Source organism: Nycticebus coucang, chromosome 2, assembly GCF_027406575.1.
Source record: "Nycticebus coucang isolate mNycCou1 chromosome 2, mNycCou1.pri, whole genome shotgun sequence".
Taxonomy (NCBI): domain Eukaryota; kingdom Metazoa; phylum Chordata; class Mammalia; order Primates; family Lorisidae; genus Nycticebus; species Nycticebus coucang.
In genome coordinates, this window is record NC_069781.1 from 104,270,906 (window position 1) to 104,292,885 (window position 21,980).

A 21,980-nucleotide genomic window follows, 5' to 3' on the forward strand; every position below is an offset into this window, starting at 1 on the left:
AAAGCAAATGTGGGGGGCTGTTCAAGGGCTAACCCACTTTTTAAGCCATCTGTCCCCATCAAATGCCCTTGGCTTGAACTTCTTCGTGTTTGAGTTGTCCTCCCTGTAGCCAGCCCAGGGTTTGGACAGTGGTGAGTGCTAGTGCTAAGGAGAGGGTGGCACTGCCAACCCCAGAGCAGGTTGATTTTGTGCCAGGCAGGATCCTGGGTGGAGCAAGGTTGGGGGCCTCCCCTCAGTGCCCTGAGAGGCAGGCAGCCAGCAGCTTGTGCCAGAGGGTTTATCAAGACAGCTGCTGCATAAGAGCAAAGGACACCAAGTCTAACAACCAGCCCTACTGTCATCTTTGTGCTGATTCTTTTATGTTGCGGGAAGAAAATAGTGTATTTCCCAAAAGCTGGGGTGAGGCCACCAAGCCCCACCCTGAGTACCTGCCTGAGTAGTCCAGGGCTTCCATGCTGGGTCTTCACCGGAGTCCTGCAGGGAGGCTTTGTGGGCCTGGTTTCAGCCATCCGCCTTCTGCAGGTTCTTCTGCTCATCACTGCCTCATGGGCAGGGCCCGGGGGTGCTTGTTCTGACACAGAGTAAGGGGCAGGGTTCAGGCCAGAGCAGAGACACTGTGGGGATGTGGACTAAGAAGCTGTCTAAAGATGACCAGTGCTGTCAGAGGGCGGGTGGCAGGATCTCTGCCACCAGCCAGGTTGTGACCCTGGGCAGTGTGTCCTGAAGGTTGAGGGGCGGGCATCCATCAGTTTGCCCTGAGGGCCAGAAACCAGGTGTGCTCTGGTCACCTGGGGCCTCAGTCTGGGAAGGCTGTGGGGACCTCCAGTGGCTGGTGTCATTCCCCAGTTCTAAACAGGTGTCCTGTCTGCTGGACCTGGTAGACATTGGGTTCCCAGAGTAGGGAGTTGAGTTTAGCTCTAATTGCAGGTCTGGCCTCCCTCTGGTGGTTCCCAGCCAGCAGCTGGCCTGTCTTCTGGTCTTCCCAGGATGATGATAGCCAGGAATTATTAGATTGGTGCAAAAGTAATTGCAGTTTTGGATCATGAATTTTAAATTATAACTAGGTTCAGACACATCTCTATTGATCAAAAAAGGAACTATTACAATCAATACATTGTTGCCAATGAGAAATAAGTTTGTTTCTTCCTATAGCATAAAAATCCATGCTTCCTATAGTATAGGTGGCGCCTGTGGCTCAGTGAGTAGGGCACCGGCCCCATATGCCGAGGGAGGCAGGTTCAAACCCAGCCCTGGCCAAACTGCAATAACAAAATAGCCGGGTGTTGTGGCAGGCGCCTGTAGTCCCAGCTGCTTGGGAGGCTGAGGCAAGAGAATCGCGTAAGCCCAAGAGTTAGAGGTTGCTGTGAGCCGTGTGACGTCATGGCACTCTACCTGAGGGCAGTACAGTGAGACTCTGTCTCTACCAAAAAAAAAAAAAAAAAAATTCATGTCTTTATAGCATAAAAATCAGGATTCCACAAACTCATGGAAAGCATTTTCTGCAGGCTGATGGCTGTGGAAGCAGTTTCCCTGAAAAAAGTTGTCTGGATGCTTAAAAAAGTGGCAGTTGGTTGGATAGAGTCAGGTGAATTGTGGTGGATAAGACAATTCATTCAACTTTTGAAGTGCTAGATGTGCTGTAGGGCGTTGTTGTGGAGAAGAACTGAGCCCTTTCTGGTGACCAAAGGCGGCTGCAAGCATTGTAGTTTGGGGTACATCTCATTGATTTGCTAAGCATACTTCTCAGGTATAATGGTTTCTCTGGGATTCAGAAAGCTGGAGTGAATCAGAACAATTGCAGACCCCCAAACAGTGACCATGACCTTTTTTGGTCCAAGTTTGGCTTTGGGAGGTACTTTGGAGGTTCTTCTTGGTCCAACCACTGAGCTGGTCATTACTGTTGTTGTGTGAAATCCACTTTTCGTCGCATGTCACAGCCCAATCAAGAAATGGTTCATTATTGCGTAAAAAAGAGAAGACAACACTAGAAAATGATTGCTCTGATTTTCATTCAGTTTGTGAGGCACCCAGTTATTTAATTTTTGGGGATTTCCAATTTGCTTCAAGTGCTGAAGGACCATAGAATGTTTGACATTGAGTTCTTGGGCAACTTCTCTATGAGCTTCGATGATTGCTGTCAATTGGTTCTTGTCAACTTCCGATGGCCAGCCACTATGCTCCTCATCTTCAAGGCTCTAGTCTCCTCTGCATAACTTCTTGAACACCACTGCACTGTACATTGGTTAGCAGTTCCTGGGCCAAATGCATTGTTGATGCTGTGAGTTATCTCTGCTGCTTTATGGCCCGTTTTGAACTCAAATAAGAAATTCACTTGAATTTGCTTTTTTTCTAACATCATTTAGATAGTTCAAAATTAATGTCAAATAAACAGCAATAAGTTATTAGCAAAAAAAAACCCCAAAAACGAAAAACATAAAGTGAGAAGTGCCCATTAAAATAATGTATAACATAACCATGTTTATTTAAGAATGTATTCCGGTATCAAACAGCAAATTTCAACAACCCCAGAACTGCGGTCACTTTTGCACCAAACTTAATAGCTCTGAATGAGGAGTTTCAGCCACACTAGGGAGGCACAGAGCAGCTTTTATAAAGACCTACTATTGCAAGCATGCTTCAAGGACTCAGCATGATCACCAGTCCTTCTGGTTTAGGGATGTTCATGGGGGGCTGTTGCATCTCTACACAGAACCCAGCAGGGAAATTGATGCTCACCTGATCTGCTGTATGCTGGGTCTGAGCTCAGGCTACAGTTGCAGACCTCAGGGGTCTTTCTTACGCTGTAGTAAGCAAATCAAACCTCCCCTCGACACTGTGATGAGCTCCCAAGAGGATGCCTGCTCTGTTCTGGTAGAGGTTCATCTGAAAATACAGACCAGCAAGGGCACAGCCCTTCAAAGATTTTTGTCCAAATACATTCATCCTCCTGCCCAACCTCTTTCTTCTCTTTTTATTTAAACATTAAAGACTCCAAGCAGCCTCAGCAAGAGCAAGACCCCATCTCTACTAAAAATAGAGGAATTAGCCAGTTGTGGTGGTATGAGCCTATAGTGGGATATCAGCTGCTTAGAAGGCTAAGAAAGGAGGATCATTTGAACCCAGGAGCTTGAGGTTGCTGTGAGCTATGATGATGCCACTGCCCTCTAGCCTGGGTGCCAGAGTGAGACGCTCTCAAGAAAGAAAAATAAAGACTCCCCAACAGAATACTGCTTCACTTTCCTCCTCCACCTTAGCTGAAGAGAACATATAGAGTGAACTAAAAATAATAAGTACGTTTGAGCTGCGTTTCCAAGTCCTGTACACACAGCTTGGGCTGAGCTCAGGCCACAGAACTGGGCCAAGAGTTTGCTTGTTGTCCCCTGAGGCAAGAAGTGTGAAGGAAGATGGACATCGCCAGGTTTTCCAAGTCCTTGAAAGGCTTAAGTATCACCTTTTAGGTCTTCTGGGAGTGGCACTATGCATGGGCTCCCTTCCTGGAGAGCCGGTCCCTGCAGGGGAGGAAGTGTGCTCATGGTGAGGGGACCATGGGCTGAGTGCAGACAGACCCTCTGTGTTAGCCTGTTTTTGCTGAGTGACCTTGGGGAAGTCTGAGCCTGTTCTTGCCCATCCCAGCTCTGCCTGCCCAGCTCCCTGGAAGGCCACAGAATAAGCCAGTGTGGCTTTTCCTCCGGACTGCACTGACCAGCCATAACGTTACATTTAGTATACACCAGACAGCCTCTGGGCAGTGCGGGACTGGTCTGCTTAGGGGTGGTCCAGTAACAAGAAGGCTGGATTGTTCCGAACGGAATCCTTGCCCTGACCCTTGTGAATGTGGACTGTTAAAGAGTTAGCAATGTCCAAAACTGTTGGGGTCAGCCTTTAGGTAGAAACCCTTGTATTTCCCTTCTCTACACCTACTACTGACCTCATCCAAGGCAACCAACTAGGATCCAGAATTGGCCTCAAACCTGCAAAACAATGTATCTTTTTGCACTTGGAAAACCTCTGACAGGCTTCGGTGGCCAGGGCAGGCCGGGCCGTGCCCAGCTCCGTTCAAGAGCTCTCGTGGTGACTGTCAGTGGGTTTTCCTGCCTCAACCAGTGGGGCTCCCAAAAGCCCAACATTTGAAAGCCAACCAGTGTGCTTTGCTTTTTATTTTTCTCATTTTTTTCTTTCTCTTTTTCTGTTCTTGGAATATGCTTCTAGAGACAAACCGTTATCCCTAAAGCTGGGGGGCTTGGCCCTGGCCTCTCTGCCGCCTCAGTGAAGCTCCTGTGAGCCCGCACGCTAACTCTGGGGGGCTGCCCAGTTACCCCTGGCCAGGCCGGCCCTTCTCTCTGAACTGCTGCCTTGTGTCTACCCCTCCCTGCACACTGACGACTTTTGCTTAAAGTGTGGTAGCGTGTCCTGGTGTGTGCTGTTCTGCCTAACCCTGTGGTCTTGTGTCGTTTCTTTTTCCCTTGCAGGGTCTGCCCTGAAGCGTCTCTGCCTAGGCAAAGAACACAGCAGTAGTAATTATCTGGGTTTTTTTTACCCCCTTTGTCCTCTCTCATCGCATGGGCTTTACTGTGGCTAGTGCACATCAGGGTCCCTGCAGCCGGGCGGGCGTGGCCCTGCTCCGAGCCCATTCACGCCCCTCTGCTGGGCACTGCTTCGCTTATGCCTGGCAGAGTAGCTGCCCTCAGCTCCCCTCTGTGTCTCCATGGCTCCTAGAGTTTGTGTAGTCTCGCCAGTTCACATCTAACAGGCTTATCCTTCTCCAGAACATCCACAAACTACCAGTCATTAATTGGCTCCTTTTCCAAAACCGTAGGAATGAGTATTTCCTTGAAGTCCTAGAGATGAGTGCCTCCCTACAAGGAGAGATACCCGGACTGAGTGGGTATTAGTCTACCTGGGCCACTCACTTCTCTCTCTCTGTCCCTGTCTCTCTCATCTCCTTTTAGTTTTTTTTTCTTTTCTGGCTGAACTTTTCATGTAGGAGTAGCTCTGTGTTTGTAAAAAATCTCATCACTAATTTTTAATTGTTTGTGTCTGTGCTTTTTCATTGCTGGCCACTAAAGTCCACTACATTTTGGGACAGCTTGTTTGAAGAGATGGTCGTTAGGTTATTTTTCTAATGCAGAAAAATTTTTAATTGGCTTATTCAAAATTGTCAACCAGAAACGGTGTGTGTGTGTGTGGGAGGGATACAATTTTAAAAATAAAGAGGTCCAGGTGGTGACTGTGGCTCAAAGGAGTAGGGCGCCGGCCTCATATACCCGAGGTGGTGAGTTCAAACCCGCCCCTGGTCAAAAACTGCAAAAATAAATAAATAAATAAAAATAAAAGAAATAAAGAGGTCCCATTTTGGTCATAAAAAATAAATCTTTCAGTGCTCATCTCCTTAGATGGGCTCCCAGCTCCCTCCTGCTTCCCTGCACCTGCTCCAGTCCATGGCTAGGGGTAGGAGAGCCCAGGTCAGGTGGCTCTAAGTATTTATTAATATCCTCCCCAAATGCTCTAGTAAGGAAAGGCGCCATTTCTCTGTCTTGAATTCTAAACAACCAAGCCATTAGAGTTCATGGGAATGCAAATAGTGCAGCCTATGGCAAGCATTTTCCCATAGGCCAAGGGTTGCCAGCAAGCTAGCCATAGCTACCGTGTGCTGAAGTGTCTGCACAAAGTATTCCCGCTCCGTCCCCACCCCCCCCACCCCCGATCCTCATGTCACAGCTGAGGATGCAGAGGCCAGAGAGAGCCTGAGGAAACTGACCCTAGGCCAAAGCACATGTGTGTCTGGCCTTGCTAGGAGTTTCCTGAGGTCACTCACACAGGAGTCTGGGGACAGGCAGCAGTGGGTGCAGAGTGGATCCTGAACAGAGGCTATTAGCTGCCACAGGGTCCTGTTCCCTGGCCTGGCTTGTGAGATAGTAACAGCCACCTGGCACTGCCTGGTCACCCATAGCCTATGGAAGTGCCCCACCATGTCTAAAACAAGGTAGCTAGGCCCTTTAATCCAGACCACCTCTTGAAGCAAGGTGCCACCTGGCTGAAGTGAGACCATCGTCTCAGCTGTCATGTAAGAATGAGTGCAGCCAGCCCACCAGGGGCATGGGCGAGTGTGTGGCATCACCAATCCTGGCCTATATGTGACTCCCCAGGGTCCTCCACCAGCAGCCTGGCCCCAGGTCCTGAGCCAGGCCCTCAGCCCACCCTGCACGTCCAGGCGCAGGTGAACAACAGCAACAACAAGAAGGGCACCTTCACAGACGATCTGCACAAGCTGGTGGACGAGTGGACGAGCAGGACGGTGGGGGCCGCGCAGCTGAAGCCCACGCTCAACCAGCTGAAGCAAACTCAGAAGCTGCACGACATGGAAGCCCAGGTGGGCCGGGCTGCCCCAATGAGGCACGGGCTGTGAGTGCAGGGCAGGGCTCGGGTGCTCCTGGGGTTGGGTGGCTGTGGCCTCTGGTATTTGCTAGCATCCTGTGTGACAGATGAGTATTGTGTTAGGCTCTTCACTTTCATGATCTGAGTTCATTTTCATCATGCCCTGGGAATTAGGCTTTCCCACCGTACAAATTGGGAGATGTACAATTTGCCCATGCCCTGCAGCTGGCTAGTAGAAGAGACAAGACAGGGCCCGGACTATGGCTCCAGAGATCAGATGTCAGCAGCCCCAGCCCTGCAGCTCAGAGCTGACAGGGGCAGCCTTGTCTTGGTGGACAGACCCTCTTCCACCTCAGTTTTGTCTGTCCCCAAGCCAGAGATGGGGCAGATGTGCACATTGTCCCTGAGTGATGTCAGTGTTGGGCTTTAGCTCACACTCACCCAAACCAACATGCAACAGAAGTGAGGATCTGATCTTGTGGGTTTTGGCATATAATGTGTTTTTATATTAGGACTAGTTAAAGGCGTATCCCCTCTTTTACAACTTTCTGGAGGAGTTTGTGGAAGACTGGTGCTATTTCTATTTTAAATGTTCAGTAAAAGTTCATTGGTGAAGCCATCTGGGCTGGAGTAGTATTTATTTGTTTTAGTGTGGGAAACATTCTTATATGATCTTTTACATTACTTTTATTTCAAACAGAGATGAGTTGAAAATTCTGCAGTGAACACACATATGCACTACATACATTCTAATTGATATTTTGCTGTATTAATTATTTATTCTTCCCTTGAGGGTAAGAGTGTTGTTATGGATTTGATTTTACAGTTTTAACGCCATTTGGATTTTTTGTAGGATATACAGTGATATCCTATTTTTCATTCCCAACATTGGTGGTTTCTGCTTCCTCTCGGTCTCTCTCTTTTTCTCTCAAACACATTTTGTCTTGATGATTTTCTTTATTGTATTTTTTAGTAATTCCTTCCTTTTATTATTTCTTTCCTTCTGTTTTTGGGGATTGTGTTGTTTTAGAAAGTTTTTTAAGATGTGTAACTCAGGGATGTCTAGACTTTTAGAATGTAGGCATTCAGTGCTATACAGCGCCCTCTAATGGTTTTAGCTGTGTCACAAATTTTTTGGTAGGTAGCATTTCCATAAACCTTTGTTTCAGAATGTTAACAATTTCCATAGTGATATGAAGTATAGTAGTTAATTTTCTTTTCTTTTCTTTCTTTCTTTCTTTTTTTTAGAGACAGAGTTTTACTTTGTCGCCCTCGGTAGAGTGCTGTGGTGTCACAGCTCACAGCAACCTCCAGCTCTTGGGCTTACACGATTCTCTTGCCTCAGCCTCCCAAGTATCTGGGACTACAGGTGCTGGCCACAACGCCCGGCTATTTTTTGTTGCATCTTGGCCAGGGCCAGGTTTGAAGCTGCCACCCTTGGTATATGGGGCCGGTGCCCAACTCACTGAGCCACAGGCACCACCTATGGTAGTTACTTTTCTAAGGACCTTTTTATCACTGGGTTGTAGTTTAGCTGCACTATGATAAGAGACTTACAGCACTTTCAGTTCTTTTTATTCGGGGACTTGCTCTTGACCTACATTGTCCATCTTTGTTGCTGTGCCAAGGGTGCTCCAGAGAATCTGCTTCTTTCCCTTTCCACATCCCCTCCCCCAACCCCCAAGCTAAAATACTCTCATTTTTCTTCTGGAGGACCTCAGAACCTTGCCAACTGGGAGGTCTCTCCATCCATCTGGTTCCCCGGATCCATTCTCAATTGAATCCCGTTATTCTAGGAATGTGGTCTGAGACCTTGCAGGGTCGTGGCACCCTGTGGCTGGGCAGGATGGTCTCTGCTATGCTGTCTGGTGCCCCTCACATCAGCATTCAGGATGAGTAGAGTGAATCCTGTTGTCCAGATATTTTTGATTCATATTAAGTATTTAGGGTTTTGGGTTGTTTTTACTATTCTTTGTATTATGGTAAACTATACCTAACACCATTTTAGCCATTTTTAAGTGTACAGTTCAGTGGCATTAAGTACATTGACACTGTTGTGATACCATCACCACCATCCATCCACAGAACTTTTTCATCATCCTATTTCTGTCCCTATTAAATACAAACTCCTCCCTCCAGCCCCTCCCCATACCTCTAGCTCCCTAGGCCCTGGTAACTCTGTTCTACTTTCTATCTTTAGACCTTTGATTATTCTAGGTACTTCATGTAAGTAAAATCATACACTGTTTGTTCTTTTGTGACTGGCTTATTTCACTTGGTATAATGTTTTCGAGGTACATCCATGTCGAAGTATGTGTCAGAACTTCATTCCTTTCTTTTTCCCCCAATTTATTTTTTGTTGTGATAAAATACACATAAAATTTACCATCTTGACCGTTTTAAGTGTATAGTTAGGTGGTCTTAAATGCATTCCAAATACTAAGCAACCATGACCACCATTTCCCTAACTCTTTTCATCTTATAAAACTGAAAATCTGTCCCTGTTAAACCCTAACTTCCCATCCTCTCCCCCCAGCTCCTATTCTACTTTTTATCTCTATGAATTCGTCTAATCTAATACCTCATGAGTGGACTCATGCAACTTTTGTCTTTTTCTGACTGGCTTATTCCATTCAACGTAATGTTCTCAAAGATCATCCAGGTTTTAACATGTCAGAATTTCTTTTCAAAGCTGAGTAATGAAATCATTGAAATGAATGAAATGAAATCATTGTATGTATGTATCACATTTTGTCCATTCATCAGTTGGAAGATGCTTGTGTTGGTTCCATGTTTTAGCTATTATTAATAATAATATTATTATTTATTGCTATAAACATGGATGTAAAAGATCTCTTCAAGACCTTGATTTTAATTTTTTTAGGTATAAACCTGGAAGTGGAATTGCTGGATCATATGGCAATTCTGTGTTTAATTTTTTGAGGAACTACCATACTATTTTTGTTCTCAACAGCAGCTGTACTATTTGACGTTCCCACAACACGTGTACAGGTGTTCCAATTTCTCCACATCTGTGCTGATACTATTTATTGTCTGGGTTTTTTGATAGTAGCCATCCTGTCAGATATGAGGTGGTATCTTATGGTTTTGATTTACAGTTCCCTAATGATTAGTGATATTGAACTTCTTTTCATGTGTTTATTGGCTATTTGCGTATCTTCTTTGGAGAAATGTTTATTTAGGTCTTTTGCCCATTTTTGAATCAGGTTGTTCATTTTTTTGTTGTTGAGTTTTAAGAATTCTCTGTATATTCTGGGATATTAACCCCTTATTAGATATGTGAATTGCAAATATTTTTTCCTTTCCTATCGATAGCCTTTTTCTCTGTTGATAGTCCCTTTTAGTGCTTAAAAGTGTTTACATTTATCTTTTTTTCTATTGTTGCCTATGTATGCCTTTGGTGATATATCCAAGAAATCACTTCCAAATCTAATGCTATGAAGTTTTCCCCTCTGTTTTCTTATAAGAGTTTTATAGTTTTGGCTTTAACATTTTGATCTGTGATCTATTTTGAATTAATTTTTGGCTTAAAGTAAGGATCACCTTCTTTTTTTGTATGTAGTTATCTAGTTTTCTAGCAGAATTTGTTGACAAGATGGCGTTTTGTTCCTGTTAAGTGGTCTTGGCACCCTTGTGAAAAATTATTTCTCCGTATATGTTAGAGTTTATTTCTGGACTCTCTCTTCTTGTTCTGTGACTCCCATAATGTGCTTATTGGTCCACTTAATGGTTTATCACATATCCCTTAGCCACTGTATGATTTGCCTCATTTTTTTTTCTGCTTCTCATATTTGGTCATTTCAATTCAGTGTCTCAGGTTTATTGATTCTTTATTCCAGGTGCTCAAATCTCCTGGTGAGCCCCTTTAGTGAATTTTAAAATTTCAGTTATTATACTTTTCAGGTCTTACATTTCTATCCTGTCCTTTTTTATAGTGTCTATTGATATCTTTGTTTTGTTTGTGTGTTATTTTCCTGGTTTCCTTTAGCTCTTTGAGCATATTTAAGGCAATTGATTTAAAGTCTTTGGTAAGTCTAGTATCTATCTTTCCTCAGGTTTTCTGTCATTTAAAATTTTTCCTTTGAAAGGGTCATACCTTCCTGTTTTATTTTCTTCACATTTTAGGCCACAAAATTTCTTTGTGTCTAAACTGCTATTAAACCTGCTTAATGAGTTTTTAAGTTTGGTTGTAATATTTTTCACTTGAAGACTTTTTTTTTCTTCCTGCATCTGCTTTGTGTTTCTATTTTTTTTTTTTTTTAGTTTGAGAATTTAAATTTTATTTAATTTTCAGCACCAAAGAATTGTTGGAAGGAAATATGTTGACTCCTATACTGTGATCACTAGTTACTAATTTTTTTTTCCATTTTTTGCCTTCACAAATTTAAAGAGGCTTAAAATTTAATAACAATGTTCAAGAGAGATGCATAGAATCTTCTATGCTCCTTTTTTATACTTTCCAACTCTCTGCCAAGAATTCTTAACCTTGTATCTCCTTCATATAATATTTCACAGTTTCTCTTTTCTCTTTGACCTAGGTTTTCCTTATTTTGCTTTATCTGTTCTTGAGACTTTTTTTATATGAGGTGTAGGATATTATACTTGAAAATTTATTTGCAAAAAGAATTTGAGGTCTAGTAGGTTTCTCATTATTATTTTAATTTGCCATCAAGCACCTTTTCATATTCTTTTTTTTTTTTTCAGTTTAATAGACAAATGATCAGGTTACATTGTTTGCATTTGCTGGGTAGAATTCAAGTCGTAGTTGAGCCCTTCACCCAGGGGGTATTCTGTATACCCTTGCATTGTGCTCATTAAGAGTTAACCAATCCCCCTCCCTTGAATTTAATTTTGTTTTTCTCAGGTGGATGGGGTGTAGTTGTTTATTGCCTACATCGGATACTTGCTTTTCCATTCTTATGGTACTTTACTAAGAAGAATGTTTTTCAGCTCCATCCAGGTAAATACAAAAGATGTAAAGTCTCCATCTTTTTTACAATTGAATAATATTTCATAGTGTACAGATTACCACAGTTTACTGATCCATTCATTAGTTTATGGGCACTTAGGTTGATTCCACGTCTTGGCAATTGTGAATTGAGCTGCAGAGAACATTCTAGTTCAAATGTCCTTAAGGTAAATGATTTTTTTTCTTCTGAGTAGATGGCTAGTAATAGAATCATGGGATCAAATGGAAGGTTTACTTTTAGCTCTGAGGATTCTTTATATTTCTTTCCATAGAGGCTGTATTAGTTTGCAATCCCACCAATAGTATAAAAGTGTTCCCTTCTCTCTACATCCATGCCAGCACCTACAGCTTTGGGACTTTGTGATGTGAGCTATTCTTACTGGGGTTAGTGATACCTCAAGGTGGTTTTGTTTGCATTTCTCTGAGCATTTTGTCATGTGTTTGTGGGCCATGTGTCTGTCTTCTTCAGAGAAGTTTCTGTTCGAGTCTCTTACCCACTTATAAATGGGATAGTTTGCTCTTGTTGATTAGTTTTAGTTTCTATAGATTCTAGTTATCAGCCCTTTTACAGATCAGTAGCCTGGGAATATCTTCGTCCATTCTGAAGGTTGTCTGTTTGCTTTAGTTGTTTTACTATTTTAGCTATGCAGAAGCTTTTTTAGTTTGATCATGTCCTATTCATTTATTTTTGGCATTGGTGTAATCGCCAAGGGGGTCATCTTCATGCTCATGGCTGGGAAGAATCAACATTGTCAAAAGTTTATACTCCTCAAAGGCGATCTACAGATTTAATGCAATCCCCATTAAAGTACCAATGTTATACTTCGAAGAACTTGAGAAAAAGTACTTCATTTCATATGGGACCAGAAAAAACTTTGAATAGCCAATGCAATTCTAAGAAATAAAAACAAATCTGGAGGCATCACCTTACTAGACTTAAGGTTATACTACAAGTTTACAGTGATCAAAACCACCTGGTACTGGCACAAAAACAGAGATACATACAGATCTATGTAATAGAACAGAGAACATAGACATGAACCCAGCCATATATATCCATCTGATTTTTGATAAACTAAACAAAAGCATACACTGGGGAAAAGAATCCCTATGTAATAATTGGAGGTGGGCGAACTGCTTAGCCTCATGTAAAAGAAACTGAGACTGGACCTGCACCTTTCATCACTTACAAAAATTGACTTTTTCTGGATAAAAGATTTAAATTTAAGACACAACACGATAAAAATTTTAGAAGAAAGTATGGGAAAAACTTTTTTTTTTAAATTTGAGACAGAGTCTCACTCAGTCGCTCTGGGGTTGAGTGCCGTGCATCATAGCTCACAACAACCTCAAACTCTTAGGATCAAACAATCCTCTTGTCTCAGCCTCCCACTAGCTGGAACTACAGGCACCTGCCACAACGCCCAGCTAGTTTTTCTATTTTTAGTGGAGACTGGGGTCTTCCTCTTGTTCAGGCTGGTCTCAAATTCTTGAGCTCAGGGGGTCCACCCACTTCAGCCTCCCAGAGTGCTAGGATTACAGACATGAGCCAATTTGCCCAGCCGGGAAAACTTCTCTTAACAACATTGGCCTAGGAAAAGATTTTATGAAGAAGATCTTGTCATATTCTTATCAGCCCTTATTTTTTTTTCAGCCCTCATTTATAAAGTTCCTGGTCAAGGGTCAGTGACCATTTAAAGGTGACTTGTTTATCTTTTTATTATTGATTTGTGGGAGTTCATTAAATACCTTTTGTCAGACATGAGAGGACTTTAAAATAGAAAATGGAATTAAAAGATATAATGGAATTAAAATAAAAATATATAAACGTTATTTCTCAACACAAACTCCATCAAGTTCAAGACACCTTTGTAATTGATGACTACCAGCCATTTAGTCCATCCTAAAGAATTGAGGGTCCTGGGAATTGAACATTGTCAATGCAGTCTTTTTTACATTATTAACTAAAGAAAAATGGGGCCCTTTATAGATTTTTTTTTTTAAGGTCAGCAACAAAAAGAAATCAGAATGAACCAAATTGAAACTATTGCAGAATTTCCCTTGTTTGATGAGAAGAATGAGCAAAAGCATTGTTATGGTGGAGAAGGACTCTGGTGAAGCTTTCCTAGACTAACTTTCTCAAACCATTCTCATAATAATATTTTGGTGTTCTCTGGCCCTTCAGAAAGTCAACAAGCAAAATGCCTTAAATACCGAAAAAAAAAAAAAAAAAAGAACTGTTGCCATGACCTTTGCTTTTGACTGGACCCCTTCCACCTCCTGAGAGCCATTACTTTGTCTTCAAGGTCATACTCAGAAAGACATGTTTCACAGCCTGTTACAATTCTTTGAAGAAATACTTCAAGATATTGATCCCACTTGTTTAAAATCCCCATTGAAATCTCTGCCTCTTATCTGCAGCTGATCTGGGTGTGATGGTTTTGGCACCCATCGATAGAGTGGGAATTTTGCTCAACTTTAATTTTCCAGTTAGAATTGTGTAAGCTGAACCAGTTGAAATGTATGTGGTATTGGCTATTTTTTCTGCTGGTAATCTTTAGTCCTCTTCAATGAGGATGTGAACAAAATTAATTTTTCCTCAGAAATCAACATGAATGGTCCACGGTTATGGGCTTCATCTTCATCATCATCTTGTCCCTTCTTAAAACATTTTTAAACTGCTGTTTTCTTTGGGGCATCGTCCTTATCAGCTTGTCATAAAGCACTAACGATTTCATTATTCTTCCATCCAACCTTCACCAGAAATGTGATGTTCTTGCTTCAATTTCAGCACGATTCATGTTACTTTCCAAACTGATGTCTTATCCTTCTTAGTACCTCAAAGTAGATCCTATTCAGACATTTATAACTAGTGTGAGTTTATTTTGGTCCAAAAAATTTTTTGAAATCCATGCATAGATTTTTCATAATACACATTTTCTATGAACTTTTGGAAATTACCTATATATATAATATGGACATGTTCAACCAACCCGTGGCTTGTTTTTTCACTTTCCAAATGGTGACAGTGAAATGGCAGAAGTTTTAATTTTGTTTTTTCTAAAAACATCATAGTTTTAGCTTTTGCATTCAGTCCTATGAACCATCTCAAGTTTACTTTGGGGTGTAGTTTGATGTAGAGGCCAATCTGTCCTTTTCCTATCTGCATATCTGGTGGTTCCAGCACCTTCTTTTGAATTGCATATTTGTCAAGTGACCATATGTGTAGGCCTATTTCTGCATTTGCTATTTTGTTCCCTTTAACCATGCCCTTATCTTATGGTGATACCACTCTCCTGAGGACCAAAGTGCTAGTACATTTAGATTTGGTAGGGTAACACCTCCAAGTGTTGACCTTATTCAATAATTTATTGATTTAGGTGGGGTCCTTAATATTTGCATATATGTTTTAGATACAGCCTGTCACTTTCTACAAGATAACCCACTGGGATTTTCATTGGGAGTTGATTGAGTGAAACTGGGCATGTTAACAATATTGACTGTTCCTGTGAGCATGGTGTCTTTCTTTGGGTTTTCTTGTGGGCTTTCTCCATACTCAGTCTCGTATCCTCAAATAAGGACAGTTTCCTTTGCTCTTGCCAGTCTGTACCTTTTATTCCTTTTCTTCCCTCAAAGTGTTGTCTAAAAGCATGCAGAGCGTTGTGGGAGGCATTTGTCATTTCACCAACAGCAGGGGCTTGGCTGTCGTTTTGTGGAAGCCCTTGGCAGGTGGAGGAGGCTCCCTGCTAGCCACTGGCTGCTGAACAAGCTTTAGGTGCAGGGGTGTGGAAGTCACAGAATGTCCTCCCTGTGTCTGTGGAGGGAAGTGTAGTGATTACCAACTGGTCAGCAGCCTCACCTTCCTATGGTAAATCCCATCTGATTGTGATGTTTTATCTTTTCTATCTGTAGTTGCTGGATTAGAGTTGCTGAATTAGATTAGCATTTTGCTGAGGGCAGTTGAAGGCTCTTGGTCTGGGATCTTGTAGCAGCCTCATCAGATTTCTTTAGCAGGCTGTGTGGTCTCACTGGCTGGAGTGTGGTGGCTGCTTTGCCATTGCCTCCCTGCACTTTTGCTCTGCCCAGGCCCTGGGGTCACCCACTTCTTCCCAGCTCCTGGGCTGTTCCCGTCTCCCATAATGACACTGCCTAGGCAAGAAAGAGTCCCTTTGCGTTGGCTGGGTAGAGCAGTGGGCCCTGCTTGTATGGTCTCAGGGCCCAAGCCCTTCAGGTCCTGCTCCAAGGCTGGCTTTGGCCAGTGAACAGCTCAGGCGTGTGGCCTAGAAGTAGCCATCCCACTGCTTTGGGAAGCAAGTGAGGGAGGGAAGTGCTTCCTGCCCTGCACTGTCATTCGGATATTAGCCCTTAGAGATGCCCATCCATGACAAGTCCCAGGACCACCGTCTCCTGAGGCTGAAGAAACGGTGGTCATTCCAGGGCCCACAAGGGGAGGCCAGCTGACTGCAGCTGCATGTAGCTTCCTCTTCTTGTCTTTGTGTCTCTTAGATGACTGCACCTCAAGCAGGAGTGGGGATGCCGTGTCTGGCCCCAGCACCCAGCCCTCTGTCTTCCACAGTCATTCCTGGAGCCTTCCCGGCCCTGCCTGTGCCCACAGCAGGTACTGCCCTTCCCAGCTTCCCAGCCCCACCTTGTGCACTGTCTCTGGGTCAGTACGGAGGCCTGCTCCCAGCCTCAGTGTCTTGGGGGTCTTGGGCAGCCCAGGTGGGCCAGCCAGGGACACAGGGCAACTGGAACCCTGCCCAGGTGCCGGTGCTGCCTGCGTTCTTGCAGCCGCCAGCAGTCAGCATGCCTAGCCCCCGGCTACAAATCACATAGCCTTCTTCCCTGCCCCTTGCCAGGCGGAGCACTCTGAACCGCTGAGAGGAATCAGGAGTGGTTTGGCCTCTGACCCCTCCCCGCCTGTGTGAGCATAGTGCCTGCTGCAAAGGGAGCAGCACATGGGCTGTATGACTGGCTTCCTTTATGGCTTCAGACCCCCTTAGCTCATAGGTTCCCTGGGGTCTATGGGCGCTGTCTTCACACTCACTTCCTGTACTTGAGTCGATGGGGAGAACCTTGTCATCGCCCTGCTGAAGCACAGTGCCTTGAATGCCAGCTTTTTTGCCCCCAATGAAGAGATGTCAAAAAACTTGTTTATCTGAAAAAATGTATTTCATTTGCAGTGGGCTTGTGCATTGATCTCCTTATTCACTGTTTTAATTTGCAGAGATGTGAATGGTTTACAAATCTGAAGCTGAAGTTTGATCTTTGGTTTTCTGTTGTAAATGCCTTTAAAAAAAATTGAATTAGCAACCTAAAATACTGAAGAGCTTCAGGTAGTAGGTGGGCCCTGCTTTGTCTTCAATAAAGCACTCTCCCTGAGCTCATTCGGGACTGGGAGATGACACAGGGATACTTGGACAGGGCACGTGTGCAGTAGTGGGTCTCTCAGTGAGGAAGACCAGCAGCTTTGTTTGGCCATAAGGAACCTGCCAGAAAATGCTAGGTGAGCAAACATGCCATAGTAGCTGACAGGCTGTTCCGAGCATGAGGGCGTGTGTTGGGCGCAGAGATTCCACCACACCCTGCAAAGACAAGCACAGCCCCTTCAGCCAGGGCCACCCACTGTCCTGCCACTTTCCTTCCTGTTCCATGATTTTCACAGAGGCTCTGCCCAGCCCTGGCCTGCAGACTGCTCGCTTTGCCACCCTGAGACTTATCTGCTGAGGGCAGGGTCATTCTTTTCCTAGAGATTTCCGTGGGCCTCATCCCGGCAGGCATAGCACAGCCCCACAGTGGGCTGCTCTGCTGTGAATGGTATCGTTTCTGTACTTATTAGAACTGGCTAAATTATTTTGGTTTAAATATGTTACTCCATCAATTCAGTTAGAATTGAATTTTCTAGGTGATTATGCAGAATCTTCTGCCAGAACACGATGCTGTCGTAAGAGATTTCTGTTCTCTGTAATGGGCCCCCTTGCCCTGTTTCCTGAGTGAAATGGAGGCTGCTGTCTCCTGTTTACCTCTTGCCTTTACCCTCCTTTCCTTGTATGACTGTCAGTGGCACAGAATCCCAAGAGACTGTATATATATAAAGGAGAAAATAAACATTTTTGCTCAAAAACAGTGTGAAACAACATCTTTTTCTTACCCTCTTGCCATGTAGAAGCCACACTGGCCAGCCCTGTAGGGAGGTCAGGAGCAGGGAGCCCTAAGCAGGCCTGTCCTGGGCTCAGGTTTGCCTACATCTCTGGAAGAGGGCACCAAGATGCCTGGGAGTGTTGAAGAACAGGCTGGGCTGTACCAGACTTGGGGGACTGAGGACAGGGTGTCCAGTGGGGCTGCCTATCCTCTAACACTGCACCCACGGGGTGGGCTTGGCCCCGAGCATGGCCGGGCTCTGCTGGCTCCTATGAACTTCTGACCACTCTGTACTGGAAAGTCTTCTAGCAGTGCGGTGGACAGCCCACAGTGGAAGAAGGGGCCTCATGATCTCTTGGGACCGGCAGGTCATGTGAGAAGTGCTGGCTTTCCTGACAGACATAGAAACTTTAGAGAAGGTGGTGGTTGGGGAGAGGACCTGCCCTGTGGTGACTCAGCACATGGTCCCAGCCAGCTCCCCAGGCCCTGTGACAGCCTCACACTGAGTGGCTTTCCCTCTTGCCTACAAATCACAGGCCTGACCCTGACCCTGACCTGACTCAGTAAGGGTTGAGATATCTCCTGCTGGGTTCCTTGGCATGACCTGGCCACCTTGGCTGCTTTGCCACCTCTCCACAGAGCACAGCATCAGGCTGCATGCTACTGCATTGAGGGAGGAGGGACACTTGTGTCAGAACCAGCGCAGACCCCTCAGCTGCATTTCAGCTGTGCCTGAGGCCAGCCAGCTCCCTTGAAGCTCCGGGCTGTGAAGGAGCTACAGGGCCCATCTGGATTCTGGGCAGTTGTTCACTGTGCTTCCCGGTCACACAGAGGAAGATGGCTTGGATGACAGAGGCTGTTAGGGCTGTGCAGAGGTCAGACTGTCTGCACAGGGCCCGGCTGGCCCTTCTCTGGCTTCCCCCATTCACCTTCATTTCGGAGCTCCCGGGAGGGCCCTGACGGGCCTGTAATGGGCTGTGGCGGTTTTGTTTTCCAGATCCTGAGAGTGAGAAGCCCGACTGACCCTGCCCAGACGCCAGGCCCCGTATCACGCCGTCAAAGTGGAGAAGTGACAGGACCCTCAGGGCCAGCCTGCTCCTCCTGTCCAGTTCACGCTGTTTTGTAACCACTTTCTAAGCATTTTGTATTCACAATTGGAAACACAAATATAACACAAGAATAAAAATTATTTTGGGGGAGAAAGGACTTTGGATTTTCAAACTCCTTCTCCTTTTGGGAGGCCCTCAGATAGGAAGATGACTTGGATGTTATGGGGTAGGGGACATTCCCAGGAACCTGGCGGGGTAGCCCAATTCTCTGTAGGGCCTTGGAGGCAGCAGACCCTGGGAGGCTGATCTCTAAGTCCTCCCACCCCAGCCCACACAGCCTCAGGGTCCCTGGGTAACTTCTGGCCTTTGCTTACCAGCTCCATGTGGCATGGCCTTGGAGTCTACCACCACCCTTCCTGCCCCACAAAGGGCACAGGGCCAGCCAGCATCTACAGGAGACCTAAAATGACCCTCCTTTCACCATTTACATGTACCAGCAGAGAAGGCACTAGCCAGCCTGGGGTCTGAGACCTCTGGCTATGGAGGTGGCAGAACAGGACCACTGGCTCCTTGGAGGGCTGCACTGCCCATGGTGTGTCTAAAGCACAGTGTGTAAAACAAGAAACCTTTGCTGGCCTCACCAGGGAAACGTGCAATGGTTAAGTCCCCTTACCCTGGCCTGGTCAGCAGGAACAGGGACTTTGCGCTGGAATCCAAAGGTCTGGGGTAGAATTCAGATGTGGTCCATGCATCACAGAGGGGAGAAAGTACATCTTTGTTTTCATCAATTTCGTTGCTATTTAGCATTTTCTCCAGAGATGGCTGTGGAGTAGGTTAGTGGCACTCAGACCTCATCACTGCTAGAGACTATAGATACTGCTACAATGTTACAGTTGCAGATGTCCCAAAATGCCATTTAGATGCATCATGACAAAATGCTCAGCCTCTGAGGCTTAACTGCCATCCAGCTGGCTGATGGAGCAGTGCAGGCTCCCTGTCCATGGGAGTGTCCCTGGGGGCTGCCTGTGCAGAGGGCCTCGGGCCCCTGGCTCTCCTCTGCATGACTAGCAGAGCAGGCCTCATCCAAACCTAAGTTGGAGCTCGGTGCAGCACAATGGTAGTAATGTGTGGTTTTGTTGTTGATTTTTTTGTCACCTGTTTGTGACTCATGGTATTGGTTTTCTATTGACTGTAATAATGCAGTTTGCCTTTTCAAAAAGCAAGTTTATTTAAATCATTCTCTTTGAGCAAGTTAATAGTATAGAAGCTAATGGTAAGAATTAGTGGTAAAATAGTAGCAAATGTTGGCAAAATGGTAAAAATAGTACACAAGCTAACAGTGAAAATTGCAAGGCAATTGTTGACATTTGGAAACCTAGCAGTAGCTCTTAGGTCATCGTGGCAGTCCTTGGAAGCAAGGACCAGAGAGGGCAAAAGGGTTCCTCCCAGAATTCTCCAGCAGTTGGTACCAAGATCCCTTTGCTGTGGGGTTGCTTTGGCAGGGTGAGGGGGACAGGTTGGGATGCCACAGCTGGATAGATTGAGGCCCTGCTCTTATACCACAACATAGCTAAGAGCTCACTGGCATTAGTCTTCAGAGCAGGAGCCAGTGTGCATCCCTCCCCCGGGACATGCAATTGCTATATTGGGCAGGGGGACAGCCCAGTGACAGCAATGGTCAAGCCCCACTCCACACGTTGCTCTCCCAGCCTCATCTGCTGCTCAGAAACACCCATGGCCCCCCAGACATCCCCAGAATAATCCCCCGACCTCCTGTCTTGGAATCCAAGGCTCTCAGTGGCTGGGCTCTCCCACCAGACATGTCCCTACTTCAGATTTCACTGCTGGCCCCTCTGGGATTCATCCTTCACGCTCCAGCCAGAGTGGTCTCTTCTGTTATGCAGTCAGGGTGGACCACTCACCAGACCCCTGGAAATCTCAGCCTGTCTTGGTGACTTAACGCTCCCTGGGGGCAGGGGCCTAAAATTGTGTTTAATAGCCTTCCAGAATAGTCACCACTGACCACAGCTGGCACAGAATGAACTGTGGTGGTGGAGACAGACTCTGCTTTTAGCAGAGGAAGCCTGTGGTGGGTGCTTGTTGCAAAGGACTCCACCCTAGCCCAGGCCCCTCCTATGACACCATGGGCAGTGCCACCTGGGGCTCCTCCTGCAGGGCCTAGGCTGCCAATTGACCCAGCTCCACCATCACTGTGTTTGCCCAGGCTGCAAATTGACCCAGCTCCACCATCACTGTGTTCTTAGCTGCCCCCAGGACTCCAGCTGGCTCTTCAGGGTATCCATCATGACATATGCACATTGTCTCCAGATTGAACAGGTTCAATTCCCTAAAAAGTACATCTTACTAAAGGGCTGGTTAGTTCTCTATGATCTGGGAGAACCTGGCAATATCAACTTAGGTATTCACCAAGGATTCTGAGTAATTGAGGTTATGCAATACTACCATTATTTCACCAGGTCATAAATAGTTCTGTGCCCTAGAGTGGGACCCCCACCCTTAATCTATTATGTTATTTCTTTGAGAAACAAAAACAAATAATGTCTTAGCTTGGGCTGCCATACAAAATGCCATAGAATGGGTGGCTTAAACAACAGAAATTTATTCTTCACAGTTTCAGATGCTGAGAAGTTTAAGATCAAGGTGCCTGCAAGGTAGATTTTACTCTCAGGCCTCTTTTGGTTGTAGGCAGCCACTTTCTTGCTGTATGTCCACATGACCTCTGTGTGTGCAAAGAAAGATTGCTGTGGCTGGGAGTGATGCCTTATGCCTATAATCTTAGCACTTTGGAAGGTCAAGGTGGGAGGATTGCTTGGGGCCAGGAGTTCAAGACCAGCCTGAGCAACATAGCAAGACCTTGTCTTCTAAAAAATTAAATTATATTAAAATAGCTGGATATAGTGGCATGTATCTGTCGTCCTAGCTACTTGGGAGGCAGGAGGATCACTTGAGCCCATGAGTTTGAGGTTGTAGTGAGCTATGATTGTGTCACACTCTAGCCTGGGTGACAGCCAGACCATGTCTCTTAAAAAAAAAAAAGCAAAGACACTAATCTTATTGGATCAGGGCCCTACTCTTGTGACTACGTTATAGTTACTTCTAAAAAGGCCCTATTTACAGACACATTTTCACTGGGGTTAGGGCTTCACCATTCACCATATGAGTTTTGTGGGGATATAAACATTCAGATCACAACACATGGCTTATTAAATATACTTAGTGTGAATTTTTTTCAACCAAACACAGATTGAAAATACAATATTCACAGGATATAAAACCTACATATGTGGAGGGGCTGACTTTTATGTGTGTGAGTCCCTAAAAGCTGCCTGTGAGGTAAGTATGCACCGATTTGAGTATATTCGGGGGTCCTGGAATCAACTCCTCACATATACCAAAGGACAACT

The 21,980-nt window shown here is 45.1% G+C and overlaps 1 protein-coding gene across 10 annotated transcripts in view; it reads left to right on the top strand.

Moving 5' to 3' along the window:
• Positions 1-18,703, top strand: part of WNK2 (WNK lysine deficient protein kinase 2) — a 124,873-nt gene extending 106,170 nt beyond the window's left edge. For 6 of the 10 annotated variants that reach the window (XM_053577930.1, XM_053577958.1, XM_053577979.1 and 3 more), the window contains 4 exons: positions 4,470-4,514; positions 6,147-6,370; positions 15,872-15,983; positions 18,504-18,703. In XM_053577930.1, the coding sequence (XP_053433905.1) occupies positions 4,470-4,514; positions 6,147-6,370; positions 15,872-15,983; positions 18,504-18,529 (407 nt within the window). In that variant the 3' untranslated portion in view covers positions 18,530-18,703. The other 4 variants (XM_053577969.1, XM_053577992.1, XM_053577948.1 and 1 more) reach the window with 3 other exon arrangements.
• The last annotated feature ends 3,277 nt before the right edge of the window (positions 18,704-21,980 follow it).